The following is a 17815-nucleotide window of genomic DNA, read 5'->3' on the forward strand; positions in this document are numbered from 1 at the left end:
CAGGGTACTGTGTGTTGTAAATATCTGTTAGAATTTAGTATTGCTCAGTATTTTTTTTTTTGCCACTAAAAAACTTTTTTAAAGATTTATTTACTTATTCATGAGAGACACAGAGAGAACGGCAGACACAGGCAGAGGGAGAAGCAGGCTTCCTGTGGGGAGCCTGATGTGGGACTCAATCCCAGGACCCCAGGATCACAACCTGAGAATTTTTGTCTTTTCCTTTTATGTGAAATGTAAAATAGTGTCACATTTCCCTTTTGGCTACCTGGATGTTCTAAGACAAAGTCAAGGCTCAGTCACAGCAGCTCAGGATGGGCACTCACTCAACAATGGAGTGGCTGATGAGGAAAACACAGGTTTGGGAGTCAAAGTTGGATCTGTGGGCAAGAAACTGAAACTTTTTTTTTTTTAAGATTATATTTATTTATTTGAGAGAGAGCGAGAGCGTGCGCAAGAGTGCACGAGCAGGGGGAGGGGCAGAGGCAGAGGGAGAGGGAGAAGCAGGCTCCACGCTAAGCAGGGAGCCCGATGCTCCCAGGACTCTGGGATCATGACCAGAACCGAAGGCAGACACTTAACTGACTGAGCCACCCAGATGCCCCAAAACTGAAACTTTCTGAGCTTGAACTACTTTATCTGTAAAATAGCCACAGTACCCACCCTTGCAGAGCTGGTAAAATGCCTGGACCATGAGAGTAAATACTTCTCTCAGCCTCCCTTCTCTCATGATGTATAATATAGATTATAATATAAACTGTCTCAAGCCCCTTTTGGAAAAAGCATATTTGATAAATTGAAGAACAATAAATGGGGTATTTAATGTTTGGTGAAAAGCAGTTGAGTGAGAGCATATCCATATTTAGAAGAGGCATTAGATTTCCATGTTAAGGCTTTCACTTGTCATTGTCTCAGCATTCAAATTTCAACTGAAGTTTCCCCTGCTTAAAAGGCCCCTGACCCACCTGTCTGAAAATCTCCCTCAATGCTCTGTCCCATTACTCTGCCTGATTTTTTTTTTTTTTTACAGCACTCATTATGGAGAATATTCACTTTTCTTCTCATGCGTATTGGCTCGTTGGGCCCATGTCTGTCCAAATTGACCCCTGTACTCCTAGCCTCTAGAAGGGTACCCATGCATAATCATGTGATTTGTACTCTGTAATGTGTGAATGAATAGAAGCCCGTGGAAGGCGTTGCTTTACTCCTTAGATAACTTTGAAAAAGAAAATGCAGTCTCTGTGGTGCAGGTTTTGTTTTTAAACTGTGCTTTAGGAGAAGACCAAATACCTGTATAAAAATGAAATTACATGTAATATTTAAAAAGTAGAACATTCAAGCTAAGATGCTGTTTATCTTATTTATTTATTTACTTATTATTAATTAATTTATTTATTCATTCATTCATTCATGAGAGACACAGAGAGAGAGAGAGGCAGAGACACAGGCAGAGGGAGAAGCAGGCTCCCTGCAGGAAGCCCAATGCGGGACTTGATCCTGGGACTCCAGGATCCCGCCTTGAGCCAAAGGCAGACAGATGCTCAACTGCTGAGCCACCCAGGAGTCCCTGCTCTTTATACTAATTACTAATAATTGGATCTTCAGCCAAGAAAAGGAAAAAGATTTTCTTCTGTTCTTCTAGGTCAACGAGCCCCCTGAAATCAACTTAGTTCTGTACCCTCAGGGCCTAACTGGTGAAGAAGTATACGTGCAAGTGGATTTGAGGGTTAAATGCCCACCAACCTACCCAGATGTGTGAGTACATTTATAAATACCTCCCATGTGATAGCACTTCTCTGTTTTGACAATATAGAAACAGATTGACATTAATGGTATTTTCTCTTTCCTGCCTCCATTCCACTTAAAATTTCATTTCCTATAACCTGTATTTCATTGAAACTACATCAACAGTAGGCATTTTCATGAATCTGTCTCATGTTAAGTCTGCTTATAGTTATAAAATAGTCACTTCAGATACTGATATTTACTCCATGACTAATTGTTTGCGTTCTCTAATGTGCTAATTTATGTTTAATTCCTCCTAAATTGGGAAGAGGAACAGTCTTAGAAGAAAAGGATAAAGGCATGAGGACTAGTAGAGTCCTTGTATTCTTAGTTGTGTCTTACTATTTTTTCTAGGGGGTGGGAGGGGCAGAAGGAGAGAATCCTTAAGGAGACTCCCCACCCAGTATAGAGCCTGACTTGGGGCTCAATCTCACAACCCTGAGATCAAGACCTGAACTGAGATCAAGACTTAATCGACTGAGCCACCCAGGTGCCCTTGTATACTTAGTGTTAAGCTATGGTTGGCATTAAGACTCAAAGTAGCTTTTTGGTGCTAATGGGAGTTTTATTTCCTAGAGGAAAAAGGAGATTTGAGTTACACTATTACCAGGGGCACTGCTGATGGGTCTCCATTGTGCAGGGCTGGCCCATGATGCATGGTGTGTGGCATCCCTAGCCCTAGCCAGTGATGTTAGGAGTGCTCTCCAAACTGAAACAACCATAAAACCCCACATATTTTCATATTCCCCCTTAAAGTGTACTGCCTCTGGATAAGAACCACTGGGAGAACAAAAGCATTGGCATTCAGTAGTCAAGTATTGTCTTTTTTTTTTTTTAATTTTTAAGATTTTATTTATTTATTCATGAGAGACACAGAGAGAGAGAGAGAGAGAGAGGCAGAGAACACAGGCAGAGAGAAGTAGGCTCCATGCAAAGAGCCTGATGTGGGACTCGATCCTAGGTCTCCAGGATCACACCCCTGGCTGACGGTGGCGCTAAACCGCTAAGCCACCGGGACTGCTCAAGTATTGTCTTTTTTTTCTTTTTTCAAGTATTGTCTTTTCGAAGTATATGTATATCCCATGTAATCTTTCCTCAGACATTCCACGTGGAAAGGCAGATGGGCTTGAATGATACTTTGTCATTTGAGCTAATTGTGCAGGGAACCAGCAAAGAAAAGTGGCAAATAAAAGGAAGCTGTGCCTTATAGAGTGGGTGGGAAATCTATGGAATTTGTTATCCTTTTTTTTTAAGTATTATTTATTTATTTATTTATTCATGACAGAGAGAGAGAGAGAGGCAGAGACACAGGCAGAGGGAGAAGCAGGCTCCATGCAGGGAGCCTGACATGGGACTGGATCCCGGGTCTCCAGGATCACACCCTGGGCTGAAGGCGGCGCTAAACCGCTGAGCCACCTGGGCTGCCCTGGAATTTGTTATCCTAACAGCTGATAAAGAAGATGAAAATACAGATTGGCAAGATGAGTTTCTTTTTTTTTTTTAATTACAAAAAATTATATATATTTATTTGAGAGAGAGCACAAGTTGGATGAAGGGCAGAGGGAGAATCAGACTCTCCGCTGGACAAGGAGCCCGATGAGATGTGGGGGCTCGATCCCAGGACTCTGGGATCATGACCTGAGCCAAAGGCAGATGCTTAACTGACTAACCCATCCAGGTGCCCCTTAAGATGAGTTTCTTGAATTTAGTGACCCTCCTTTGCCTCTAACACTGTGCTTAGAATAGATGTAGTAGGTATTGAGTATTTAATTAATGAATTGGTTAAAGGGTAATTAAATTTATGGAAGAAAAATAAGGCAGCACCTCTTTAGGTTTTATTCCCCCCGCCCCCCCCCAAATAGATGGTATCTATCCTGACAGCTGGAGGTCTAGCAATTCAATCAAGTTTTGACACAAACTAGCCATTGTTACTGCAGATCTCCTGGGTTAAGGGCTCATTTCCACAAAATTTCAAATGCCAGTTGCACATACCAGTATTTTTGATCACCTGGCCAAGAATATGTGGGCTCCTGCAACCCCCTCCTCAGGTTTGATCGTGTGTTAAAATAGCTTCTAGAACTCAGGAAGGCACTTTACTTAAAATTACCAGCTTACTATAAAGGTAAACAAAGGACCAGCCAAATAAAGAGCTGCGAAGGGAAGGAATGTGGTAAGAGGGGTGGAGTTTCTCTGCCCTCCACGTTGACAGGTAACCCCTGGGGGCACAGTCATCCCTGGTTGTAAACCACTTTGCTGGAGGACCATTCTGATAAACCTTGATGTGTCCAATTGATAAAAATATTATAGGATGATTAAAAAAAAAACATGGAAATTATTGTAAAAAGCTACAAAGTAGACATTATAATATCAGCGTATAAAATTATAAATTTTGTGACAATGGCATATAGAGAAAGCTGGACAGTTTTTAGTTTAATTAGTATTTATTATAGGTGGATTTTTCATCATTCTGTTAATCTTGCTATATAATGACTACTAAATTAAAAATAAATTACGTAAGCTTGACTTGGAGGAGCATTCTTATTCTTTGAGATGACATGGTACAGGAAAACTTTCTTTTTCTGCAAAATAGTCCTTAATGCCTCTGAGAGTCCTGGGTTAGATGGACCATACACAGACTCAGGGCTGTATGGCATTTTTGTTATTTTTCTCATATATATAAATTTCTTTCTGTCAGATTTCCATCTATCCAAGTAGATCATGATTGCAGTAATCTACCACACCAAAGCATTGAGAGAATGTAGAGATGAGAATCATGAAGCCTTTTTGAAGTTAAAAATACCATCAGTTACTCAGAAATGCTTGGTAGGAAGTAGAGTCCTCATCTCTTCGGTAAAATTAAATGAAGCCTATTTGATGAATTGTTACTGGATATCTGTTGATTGGGAATCAAGGGGAACCTGAGGAGTGGCTGTGTACTTTGAATAGAGTGTTGAATGTCTGTTATGCTGGGCAGGGAGAACAGGAGCGTTCTCCGCATCTCTGTAATAGCAGAGTGTGCAGAGCACACCCAGGTAGATTCAGATATGAGTAAATGAGCAAGCATTTCCACCTCATTGACATCAGAAGGAGTGATGTGACACGGCACATGGTAGGAATGCTTGATGGATCACCGAGACTTCATTGTTTTTCTTTTCTTTAATATTTTATTTTATTTTATTTTATTTTTTTAAAAATTTTTATTTATTTATGATAGTCACACACACAGAGAGAGAGAGAGAGAGGCAGAGACATAGGCAGAGGGAGAAGCAGGCTCCATGCACCGGGAGCCCGACGTGGGATTCGATTCCCGGTCTCCAGGATCACGCCCTGGGCCAAAGGCAGGCGCCAAACCGCTGCGCCACCCAGGGATCCCTTTATTTTATTTTTTAAGATTTTATTTATTTATTCATGAGAGACCCAGAGAGAAAGGCAGAGACACAGGCAGAGGGAGAAGCAGGCTCCATGCAGGGAGCCCGATGCAGGGCTCCATCCCAGGACCCTGGGATCACAACCTGAGCCGAAGGCAGACGCTCAACCAATGAGCCACCCAGGTGCCCTATGGTTTTATTTTTAAGTAATCTCTATACCCGGAATGGGGTTGGAACCCACAACCCTGAGGAGAAGAAGAGTCACATGCCCTACTGACTGAGCTACCCTGGTGCCCCATCTGAGGCTTCACCAGGCCTGGTTGTACTTGTCTTGCTTTATGCTGGAGCACACAAGTAAGCCCAGGGTACTTGGACTGTAAGAGCTGGGTTAATTGTTGTGGGGCAAGCTGGGATCAGCCTAGTAAGTCTGGTAATTCTCCCCTATGGGCCACAGGTGACTCCCACATCAAGCACTGTGTCCACAGAGTTGCTGGGATACAGTTGCAGTCCTTTGAGATGAAGGAAGATTTTGTTGGGGCATAGTGGCCTATATGAAATCCCTGTGCTCATTGCTTGGATCTAGCAAATATTAATGCAAAGAGGTCATACTTTTTGGAGTAACTTTTTTTTTCTCTTTCTTTTCCAGAGTCCCTGAAATAGAGTTAAAGAATGCCAAAGGTCTATCAAATGAAAGTGTTCATTTGTTAAAATCCCACCTAGAGAAAGTGGCCAAAAAACATTGTGGAGAGGTAAGATACATTCAACTGGAGTTGTAAGAGGATGGTAGAAATCTCATCCCAGTCACCAGTGTTTGCCTTTCTGCTTTTTGTTAGGCTTGGAGGCTTTTCTGTGGCAGCTCAAACCCAATTTTGACTAGAATGGTTTGTTTCCTATTGATATGTACAAAGGAGAACATTGTTAATGTACAGTTTTTATGAATGATGCATTGTAGAGTATCTATGGATGGTACCTTGGTTCTTCAGAATTTTTCTGAGAAGAGTCCATGTGAGTCCATTAAATAAATAAAAATCTTAAAAAAAAAAAAAAAAAAAAGGCAGGTGAACCTGGCCGTATGTTGGCACACTTTGGACTGGACATCCAAACCTGATTTTTTTTTTAAAGATTATTTATTTATTCATGAGAGATGCAGAGGGAAAGGCAGAGACATTGGCAGTGAGAGAAATAGTTTCCCTGTGGGGAGCCTGATGTGGGACTGGATCACAGAACTCTAGGATTACGACCTGAGCTGAAGGCAGATGCTCAACCACTGAGCCACCCAGGTGCTCCCCTCGCATTCTCTCTTAAAAAGAAGAAGAAAAAAGTTGTTGTAAACATTTACCTATAGGTTTTTATGTGAGCATAATTTTTCCTTTTTCTGGGTTAAATGCCCAGGAGTGCAAGTTTCGATATATGAAAGCTGCATTTCAATTTTGTAAGCAGCTGTCAAAGTTTTCCAGATTGGCTGTACCACCTTACATTCCCACCAGCAATATGTGAGTGATGCGAGTTCTCTGCATCCTTGCCAGCGTTTGGTGTTATCACTTTTTTATTTCAGCTGTGTTCTAATAGGTGTTGTGATGGTTGATTTTATTTGTCAACCTCGCTAGACCACGGTACCCAGATATTTGGACAAACATTGTTCTAGATGTTTCTCTGAAGGTATTTTTTAGATGAGGTTAACATTTATTTATTTAAAAAATTTTTTTTGAGGTTAACATTTTATTTATTTAAAAGATTATTTATTTATGCAGAGAGCCTGACGTGGGACTCGATCCAGGGTCTCCAGGATCACGCCCTAGGCTGCAGGCGACGCTAAACTGCTGTGCCACCAGGGCTGCCCGAGGTTAACATTTTAATCAGTAGACTTTGAGTTAAGTAAATTACCCTCCGTAATATGGATGGGCCTCATCCAATTGCTTGAGGGCTTTAACTGAAAAAGACTGGCTTTTCTGGAAGCAGGTCAGATCATACCTGCTGGGTCTCCTGCCTGTTGCTACCCCACAACAGATTTTGGACTTTTCAGCCTCTATAATAATTAATACTAATAATATTAATAATATAATAATTGCATAAGTCAATTTCTTAAAATCAGTCTCTTGCTGTACACACCTGTGTGCACGTGTACACACACACATACACACACAGACACCCCATACTATTGGTTCTGCTTCTTTGGAAAATGCTGGCTAATACAGATATGTATCGTGAGGTGATAGTGGAATGTCTGTTATAAATAAATAGGTCAGGAGAAGCTTCTGATGAAGTCACATTTGAGTAGAGCACTGAGAGGAGCAGGACAAACAGCTGTATAGACATATAGGGAGAGAGGAATGAGAGCCAGTTTGGATAGTAGTTCTTATTTTCATCTAGTCTTTGTTCAGAAAATGCTAGTAATTTAAATTGATTGGCAAAAGAAAAACTCTCCACTGCTTGGCTCCTGTCCCCTTTCTGGTGTACAAGTGGTTTCTCTTTGATACAATAGAAACTGCCTACTTTCCCCAGCTTTTCTTAAAAGAGCTTTTCTTTTCATTTCTTTATTTTTTTTAACACTTTATTTATTTATTCATAAGACAGAGAGAGAGACAGAGACACAGGCAAAGGGAGAAACAGGCTCCATGCAAGGAGCCCGATGTGGGACTCGACCCCAGGGCTCCAGGATTACGTCCTGGGTGAGCCACCCAGGCGTCCCTAAAAGAGCTTTTCTTCGAAGAATATGCCTCTTAGACTCTAGATTAGTATTTGTCAACTGTAAAGTGAAGTATATCCAGTGAATGCCACAGCCTCTGTTATAATAATAATTTTAAAAAAATACATTACTTCCCCCAATAATAACTGGTGTCCTGGCATTTACTCCTTGAGAGAAAGGTGAATGAACACCATGTGAACTAACTTTATATTGTGTACAGTGACTTTTATTACTAGTTATCACCCTTTTTTAAGTGCCTTAAGAAATAAGAATTTTTAAACTGCTCTACTGTAATTGAGGAAAAAGAAATGTCAGAGTGGTGGTCATCATCTGCAGAAAAAGCTTGACAGTCTTGACCTCTTTGGGGTTGGGACAGTGAATCAGTGTAGGGTCCCAGAAACCCTGGTTTTATGATTTTACCAGCCCAGATATGATTCATGACTCCTGGAGGTATGAGAAAGTGGCTCCTATGTTCACATAAACAATGTCTGAGAGGGGGATATTTTTTCTTCTGGTAGTATCCATGAATGCTTCCCTAAGTGGAAATGGAATGCTTTCTTAGTATTGATCAGCCTCCTACTGGCCGGTTACTAGCAGGGAGATGATGTGGCGTTTTAAGTATTTGCCTCCATACCCCAAAGAATGTTTTTAGCATGCTGTATAGACGGATGAAAGCCCTCATGCTGGCAGTGATCCTTCTGCTATTGTTCTGTAGACAGGTTCTCTAGCTGGGAAAGTACTTTATTTTTATGCATTGTTAAATATTTTATCAGATTTATTTGTACAGAAAAATTTTATCAGATTTATTATACAGAAAATGCCAATAAAGTTGAATAGGACTGTAAAAGAAAAGAAGCTTTTTATTTATCTAGATAGTGATTTGTCTTGATAGCAGCACAATGAGGTGAGCCTGGAAAAGCTTTTTCCTGCTGTGATTGCATCATACACCTAATTTAGAACGTGTCATATCAAAGTGACCATCATCGTTGTAAGTGGGCCCCTGATTGCCTGCATGCTTGGGTTCCATCTTCCCATTATTTGACCGTTTGTGGTTGATTTTTCTCTATGCATTAAGGTGATGATATTTGAACTGGCCGACCATGTGCAGTCATTTCTCAGCGAGCATAACAAGCCCCCTCCCAAGTCTTTCCATGAGGAAATGCTAGAAAGGCGGGCTCAGGAGGAGCAGCGGAGGCTGTTGGAGGCCAAGCAGAAGGTAGAGCAGGAGGTGAGAGCCTTGTCACTACTGATAACTGGGCCCAGATGACCGGGAGCTGCTATCAGTGTTTACTTCCATCTCTGCCTACACACTCATCTTTGTTTAGGCTGTGCTCAGCATTTGCTTCAAGAACTGGAGGTGTGAAAGAAAAAAAAAAAACTGGAGATGTGTATGAGAGGAGCCCAAAGAGAAACAGAAATGTGACAAGTGGTTTCCTCCCCAACAAATATCTAGCTGCTTCTAGAACCCTCAGTCTAGTCCTGATCTTTAAAGAAAAGAAAAAAGTTCATTTAACCAAACTTCTTGTGGTCTTTCTGAGCTTGTAAAGCTGTGCAACAATTCACTGAGCTTTACAGGCTATTTTCTTCCCTCTTTTTTTTTTAATTAATTAATTAATTTTAAAGATTTTATTTATTCATGAAGAACAGAGAGAGAGAAAGAGGCAGAGACACAGGTAGAGGGAGACGCAGGCTTTATGCAGGGAGCCCAATGTGGGACTCGATCCCGAGACCCCAGAATCACGCCCTGAGCCAAGGGCAGACACTCAACCGCTGAGCCACCCAGGCGTCCCAGATGTTACTGTTCTTGCAGTTACTTCCAGGGTTTTGTTACTATGCTTTTCTTAGGTTCTTGCTCTTGGTTCTGCTTTTTCTCCCCCTTCATTTTGTTCATCTTGTGCTCATGTTATCACCTCTTTGTGGCTGCCATTCATTTGTTACTTCTCATCTCCTATTTAATTGTGTAGCCTTGTTATTCTGTAGGGTTTAAAGTTCCATATTTTCATTGTTTCTAGGAAGGCACATTTTTATTAGTGACTATTTAGCGATCAATCTTGTTTTGGTATACTGTTTACCTTCAAGTTTTGAGTATTTTTTTCATTTTGTATTATTGCTAATGCAGTTTTTGGTGAGTCTCTTAATGGTTTTTATATCTACAACCTGGAATTTTAGGGGACTCATTAAAAAAAAAACCAACATACTATTTTTCCCAACCTAAATTCAGTCCCACTTGAGCAATAGTTACGTGAGTCAAATGGATGGAAATTAGAAAATTTTATGTTGAGAAAAGTAGAGAAAATAGCAAAAAGTCCGTGGCATGCAGGGATGGTTCCTGAGCCACTGCCACCCCAGGTCCAGGCACCAGGGACAGCTCAGCCTGCTTGCACCAAGTTGGTCCCATGCTCTAGCAGAGAGCAGACACTAGTACATGTTCTCTACAGATAGGCAGATGTTAAAGAGGAGGGTCTGGGAATAACAGGGAGGCCCATGATGGTGCTGTAGTGAATGTTTCTCATGAAGAGTGGGGAGTCAGCACCCCTCCCCATACAGTCCTGAAACCTTACTAAAAGGAAGCAACAGTTGTATTAGAACAGATGAAACCGACATAACGACAGCTTGTTATAAGGTTCTGTGTATTCAGGCCTTTTAGGAAGGAGGGCTTGAATCATAGAAATGCAAAAGATGTTTTGGGGGGACGCCTGGGTGTCTCAGTGAGTTGGGTGTCTGACTCTTGATTTTGGCTCAGGTCATTCACTTGATTTTGGCGCAGGTCATACCCTTGCGATGGAGTGTATTTGTCATTCTCTCCCTCTGCTCCTCCCCCCTGCTCGTGCTCTTTCTCTCTCTCCCTTAAATAAAATCTTAAAAAGAAATGCAAAAGAGTTTTTGTGATTGTGGAATTTATATGTTGTCTGGGTTTCAGAGAATGGTATTTGATGCACTGTCATTCATTTCAGCAACGTGAAATCCTTCATGAGATTCAAAGAAGGAAAGAAGAGATAAAAGAAGAGAGAAAAAGAAAAGAAATGGCTAAGCAGGTATACTATCAATTGTACCACACTAAAATAGTCTACATTTTGTGAAATATAAAATGTTTCTATTTCCATTAATAATGTTTTCCTCTCCTGTGTTACTATCAGTAGTAAAGCTGGAAATGAAGCACTAAAAAAAAAAAAAAATCCCCCAAATATCACTCATTGTGTATTCCAGATTGCCCAAAATGGAAGCAAGATTTAGAGTTGTATGTTATTTGAAGATGACGCGGGCTGATGGAATGACAGTAGTTTATCAAAAAAAAATGAGTCAAGGGAGAGCAAAGATTGAAGCTTTGATAATTAACCCAGACTGGAATTCTTAGTATGTACTTGGAAAATACAACTATTTGTTCAACTGAAGAGTGAATGGAAATCATACAGATCCGCTGGAGATTGTATTCAGTAATGGAAAAGAAGGATCCAACAAGGCAGATTTAAAAAGCAGTGGTAGAAAAGGATGAAGTCCTTTTTCCTATATTTTTCTTGAGTCCAACACGGTCAACATAACAGTTACACATGTTTGGAGAACTCTAGAGAAAATTATACTCTTTTGTAGAATTATGGCATTTAACTCTAAGGGGTAATGGGTGGGTGTACATTGTGATGTCCAAGTAAGCAGCACCTGGCTTTAATTTAAAGCTTTGGTGTTTTTACTGCCAGCTCTTTGACCTTGACAGGTGACACTAAATGTGACTCATTTTCCTCATCCCTTAACATGAGACTGATGACTCCTCCCTTCCTTCTCATGTAGTAATTCCCACAGATAAATGTTCTGCCCTTTCTGAAAGTACAGAGCCATACATAAATGTAAGGTGATAGGACTGTTTCCATCAGCCCTGTCTTCCTCTGATCCCACCTGCCCACCAGCCACTTTATTCTCTCTTTGCATTCCTCTTCCTTGTCTTCTCCCTCTCTTGCTCTTCTTTCAACTTTTCACCCATCTTGTAAGATTCTAAGCATTTTCACTTAGAAAATTCACATTCTGGTGATATTATAACCTGGTCTTCAGTTCTTGAACCAATACACTCTGGACATTGAATTTTTAAAAGTTAAGTTCAACTTAATATTATTACACTTGAAAACATTCAGCTTAAATAAAATTTGCACTCTCTACTAAACTAATGACTATGTACCATGATTGTCTCCTATTTATGACTTGTATCTAAAGTCAATTTTACTTTTCTTTTTTCTAGGAGCGTTTGGAAATTGCTAGTTTGTCAAACCAAGATCAAAACTCTAGGAAAGACCCAGGAGGACACAGAATATCTGCCATTCTACATGGAGGCTCTCCTGACTTTGTAGGAAATGGTAAACATCGGACCAACTCCTCTGGAAGGTCTAGGTAAGTCCATGGGATTTCTGATTAGGAAAGATGAAGATTGTAGAAAAAACAACTTGTAGCAACATGTGATGGAATTTTCAAGTAATAGTTTTAGTAACTTTTTCAAAGGCTATAAATCTTAATAGTGTAAAAGAAGATTTTCATTTGTTCTAACTCAATCTGAGTATCCTTTTTTTAAATTTTAAGTTTTTTGTTTTTTTTTTTTAAGATTTTATTTATTCATGAGAGACACAGAGAGAGGGGCAAAGACTTAGGCAGAAGGAGAAGCAGGCTCTTCACAGGGAACCCAATGTGGGACTCAATCACAGATCCGGGATCACACCCAGAGCCGAAAGCAGATGCTCAACCGCTGAACCACCCAGGCGTCCCAGTCTGCAGCCTCTTTAACAGGGACAACTCTGATTTTCTTTTTCTGTGGGTTATAAGAAACCAGTAAAGCTTTATTTAACAAAAGGTTTCTGTTATTTAAAACAAAAGAACAGAAAACCAGGCACTATTCTAGTAGAACTTAAAGCCTTGATACTCAAGGGCCTGGCCTTTTCTTTTCTTTTATAAAGATTTTATTTTTAAGCAATCTTTGTATCCACTGTGGGGCCCTAGCTCACAACCCCAAGATCAAGAATTGCATGCTCCACCAACTGAGCCTGCCAGGTGCCCCAAGGGCCAGGCCTTTTAGCCCAGTTTTTCTCCGATGAGTCATTGCTTTTGTGGAAGAACTTCATTTTCTGTGTCTTTCAAGTTGTCCTTTTTCCCCCTTGAAGGAATGACTTTTTAAAGAAAATCAAATAACATAAAACTAAACATTTTCAAGTATATAATTCAGTGTCAAATTGCCTTTTGTGAAGTACAGACACAGTCCTCCCTGATCCCTGTCTTCTTTCCAGGGGTGTTACACCTCATAACTGGGTACTTCGGACTTTTTAGGAGAAGCCAAAGTGGGAAGAAAAGTCTCTGTAAGGAGTTCATGGAAGAGAATCATTTCCCACAGATTCGCAGCCACCTTTTTTGCAGCTTACTAATGTGTAGCTTAGAGTCTAGGATGTATTACCTGTTTCCACCATCAAACAACATCAGGTCGTCTCCTAGCTTGTTTTCCCCTTTTTTTTTATAGCTTATTTATTTTTTTAAGATTTTATTTATTTATTCATGAGAGATACACACACAGAGAGAGAGAGAGAGAGAGAGAGAGAGAGAGAGAGGCAGAGACATAGCCAGAGGGAGAAGCAGGCTCCATGCAGGAAGCCTGATGTGGGTCTCGATCCTGGGACTCCAGGATCATGCCCTGAGCCAAAGGCAGACGCTCAATCAGTGAGCCACCCAAGTGTACCCTAGCTTGTTTTCCTGATCCTCAAACCAGTTAATGTAACTGCTGGCTGTTCATCCTTATAGAGAACAGATTCCGAAAGGTATAAGACATGGGATTCCCTGCACTCTCCCCAAAAAACTAGGGAACCACTGAAGTATATAAAGGACGTTGGTAGGAAAGGAGCGAATCCTTTTCTTTTTTCTTTTTTTAAAGATTTTATTTATTCATGAGAGACACAGAGAGAGAGGGGGGCAGAGACACAGGCAGAGGGAGAAGCAGGCTCCACGCAGGGAGCCCCACGTGGGACTCCATCCCAAGTCTCCAGGATCAGGCCCTGGGCTGAAGGTGGCGCTAAACCACTGAGCCACCAGGGCTGCCCAAAAGGAGTGAATCCTTGATAAATATTTCCAAACTTGTGATTCTCCATTGATCACTGTTTCTCTACTTGGTTCCTTGGAGGCATAGACTAGTTCACCTCAACTTAAGCAGTGTCGAGAATTCTTACTTTCTGTCCTCAGTACTTCCCTGAGTTTGAAACTAAGGGATGAAGAGCTAGTTTTCTGTGGCATCTTGATGAATTAGACAGGAAGTTGAGGATATCTTCTATGTTTCAGGTGAGATTCTCCTTTTTTCATATCCTGGTCCAACCAACTACCCTATCAGTCATGTTGGCAGAACAGTCTTTTGGATGAGAGCCCAATTCTTAAGTCCCCCTTTGACAGATTGCCACCTCTCTTCTTGCTACTTGGCTTTTAAAAAAAAACACCTTTTCGGGGCACCTGGGTGGCACGGTTGGTTAAGTGTCTCTAACTCTTGGTTTCGGCTCAGGTAGTGATCTCAGGTTCTTGGGATTGAGCCTCACGTTGGGTCCTGTACTTAATGTGGAGTCTGTTGGAGATCATCTCCCTCTCCTTCTGCTCTCCCCATGCTTGCACTCACTCTTTCTCTCTCTCTCTAAAATAAATAAAATCTTTAAAAAAAATTCACCTTTTCTTGTTTTTAGGCATCAAGCTCCTAGGCACCTAATTTAGTTTTCTAAAATTGAATTATCTCTAATTCTCTGTCCCTTAGAAGATGTAGTTAATAATATTTGGCAGTTTTGTTTAAAACATCCTTTATCTTTGCATAACACAGCTACTTGGAAAAACTGATTGCATGGGTGATATTCCTAATAATATTGTAATCCCCTGTGAACATTCTGTAATCTCAAATAGACCCTTGATGATGAGACCACTGTTAATGCTTCTAAATTACATTTGTTTGCATTGGGATAGCTATTTTTTTTTTCTTTATTTCCTTTTTTGGAGCTGGAGTGGGAGAAGGAGAGAGAGAATCTTTTTTTATTTTTAAAGATTTTATTTATTCATGAGAGACAGACACAGAGAGAGAGAGAGGAGGGCAGAGACACAGGCAGAGGGAGAAGCAGGGTTCATGCAAGGAGCCCGACGTGGGACTTGATCCTGAGTCTCCAGGATCAAGCCCTAGGCTGAGGGTGGTGCTAAACTGCTGAGCCACCCAGGCTGCCCCAAGAGAGAGAATCTTAAGCAGGCGCCACACCCAGTGCAGAGTCCAGTGGAGCCCAACGTGGGGCTTGATCTCACAACCCTGAGATCATGAACTGAGCCAAAATCAAAGTCCAGTGCCTAACTGACTGAGCCACCCAGGTGTCCCAGGGATGGTTATTTCTGATGCAGTTCAGAAGCTGTTTTACTCATAAATGAATTAGGTTCCTAAAGGTTGTTCTAAACTCAATTTTGGATGAGTCTAAAATAGACAATATGAGCACCCAATATATATACATCTCTTGGGTGAAAATAGGAAACATCAATGGCACTGCCTTTTGCCTCTATTCCTTCTCAGACTTTATGAGATTTGCTTTTTATCCTTCAGAATGATTACCACTGTTATACATTCTATTCTATTTATACCACTTTTGTTGTTTTCTTGACACTTAAACTTTTAAAAGTCTCAATATTTCATTTATTTCACTCCTAATGATTCATCTTTTCCCTCTAAAACTTTTTTTTTTAATATTTTATTTATTTATTCATTAGAGACACACAGAGAGAGGCAGAGACACAGGCAGAGGGAGAAGCAGGCTCCATGCAGGGAGCCTGATGTGGGACTCGATCCCAGGACTCCAGGATCATGCCCTGAGCCAAAGGCAGATGCCTAACCGCTGAGCCACCCAGGCATCCCTCACACTAAAACTCTTAACATTCTCATTGTTTGTACTTAACAGTCATGATAAAGTGATTAATATTCTAAAACACTTTTATTTTTTTTTAAAAGATTTTATTTATTCATGAGAGACAGAGAGAGAGGCAGAGACCTAGGCAGAGGGAAAAGCAGGCTCCCCACAGGAAGCCCAATTCAGAATTCGATCCCAGGACTCTGGGATCACGGCCTGAGCCGAAAACAGATGCTCAAACATTGAGCCACCTAGGCATCCCTAAAACCCCTGTAAACCGAGCAGTGACACACTATAAATAACATAAAGATGACATAAGCTAAAATATCTATTAGCACCATCTTTTGGAAGGAGCAGAATGGATGTAGAGATGAATAATTTATGTTAATAAGCCTACCATATCATTTTAACCTTTGCTTTTATGTTTTTCTCCGTAAGTTTCAGGGTGCCTTTGGTTTCAGAAAAAACTTTATTTTTTATTTTATTTTATTTTATTTTTTAAAAGATTTTATTTATTTATTCATGAGAGACAGAGAGAGAGAGAGAGGCAGAGACAGGCAGAGGGAGAAGCAGGCTCCATGCAGGGAGCCCGACATGGGACTTGATCCTGGGGCCCCAGGATCACACCCTGGGCTGAAGGCGGCACTAAACCACTGAGCCAGCCACCTGGGCTGCCCAACAAAAAACTTTACAAGTAGAAATTTAAACAGAACTACAGTATATTAGTCCTTCCCTGGTGTTTCAAATATGTAGACACGTGTGGTATGAGACAGTCAAATCATAATGGTTCTTGTCAGCAGTGTGGAAGAGGCTTGGGAGAGGGGAAGACGCTTAGGACTGGAGGTGGAGAGACCAGTTAATAATGGAGTATCACACGTGTCCAGGAGAAAGTTGGCAATGACCCAAATGGGGCAAGGGGAATTGGAGAGGAGAGGGTGGTGCTTGGGGGGTTAACTACACATAGGAGATCTAGTTGCTCAGGGAGGCTTGTGTGTTTCTGACTAGAGACAGAATGGATGACAGTGCCACCAACCAAAAGAAAAGAACCAAGGGGAAAAACCAGATTGAGAGTGGATAGGTTGGTGATGGTGATTTTACTGACATTGCAGTGGCATGAAGAGTAAAGAGAAGGCACAGAGGTGGAGACAAGCAAGTACAGAAGTTTGAAAATGAAAAGCAAGAGGAGGTGGGAGCACAAGATTGAGGAAGGGGAGTGTGCACCTGGGAGAGAGCCATAGTCTGAGGGGCGAACCAATGGAGGGTCAGACTGAATGTACAGGAGACGGGGACTAGCTCATGGACCCAGATCTCAGAGGAGACTGTTGGGAATGGAACAGTGGACTGGATTGCTATCCTCCTTCAGTCTGGGCAAAAGAAAGAATGGTACAGATGTCAAGAAATGTTACAGGCAGAACCGTAGAAGTGTGGGCTTCACTCTCCAGTGCTTCATGTTCTGAGCGAAAGTAGAAGGCAAGATCATGCTTAGTGAGGCTGCTTTCCAGAGATCAGTCCCTGTGGCTTATCAAAACCTTTCGTACAGGTGTCCAGGCCTGACTGTCAGCTCTCTCCGTATCCCTCTTCCCTGTAACCTCTGCCAATTTATTCATTTATATTATAATTATATTTATAATTCCCTGATTATTTTTGCATTATCATCTAGCTTCCCAGATCTTCTAACTCAGACAAAAAGCAAAAAATGAGGAAGAAGGGAGGACAGGGTAGGTTCTGAGCGTTGGGGAGAAGTCATAAAGGAGATTAGCAGAGCATATCTACCAAACACAAGACAACGAATGGGAACATACAATGTTTGGGGCTCAGCTGAAGACTAGGCATTTGTAGTGCTCCACATCCCCATCTGTAGCTTTCTCCAGACGTGCAGGTGCATGGGGATCCAGAGATATGGGATTGCCATGGGACCCAGCTAAATCACTGCCGTAGAACATCTGTGATGATGGAAATGTTTCCCTATCAGTGCTGTCCAGCAGGGTAGCCACCTAGTTACTTGTGGCTATTGAGTACTGAAATTTGGCTACTGCTGTTAAAGAGGTGATTTTTTTTTTTTTTTAAGATTTTATTTATTTATTCACGAGAGACACACAGAGAGA

At 41.2% G+C, this 17815-nt stretch overlaps 1 protein-coding gene across 3 annotated transcripts in view; it reads left to right on the plus strand.

Annotated features, from left to right (window-relative positions):
* Nucleotides 1-17815, plus strand: part of EIF2AK4 (eukaryotic translation initiation factor 2 alpha kinase 4) — a 103188-nt gene that overhangs the window by 13865 nt on the left and 71508 nt on the right. For 2 of the 3 annotated variants that reach the window (XM_038580020.1, XM_038580017.1), the window contains exons 2-6: nt 1643-1755; nt 5800-5902; nt 8915-9067; nt 10794-10874; nt 12065-12213. In XM_038580020.1, the coding sequence (XP_038435948.1) occupies nt 1643-1755; nt 5800-5902; nt 8915-9067; nt 10794-10874; nt 12065-12213 (599 nt within the window). The remainder of the gene's footprint in view (nt 1-1642; nt 1756-5799; nt 5903-8914; nt 9068-10793; nt 10875-12064; nt 12214-17815) is intronic. The other variant, XM_038580018.1, reaches the window with a different exon arrangement.

This window comes from Canis lupus, chromosome 30, assembly GCF_011100685.1.
Source record: "Canis lupus familiaris isolate Mischka breed German Shepherd chromosome 30, alternate assembly UU_Cfam_GSD_1.0, whole genome shotgun sequence".
Lineage (NCBI taxonomy): Eukaryota > Metazoa > Chordata > Mammalia > Carnivora > Canidae > Canis > Canis lupus.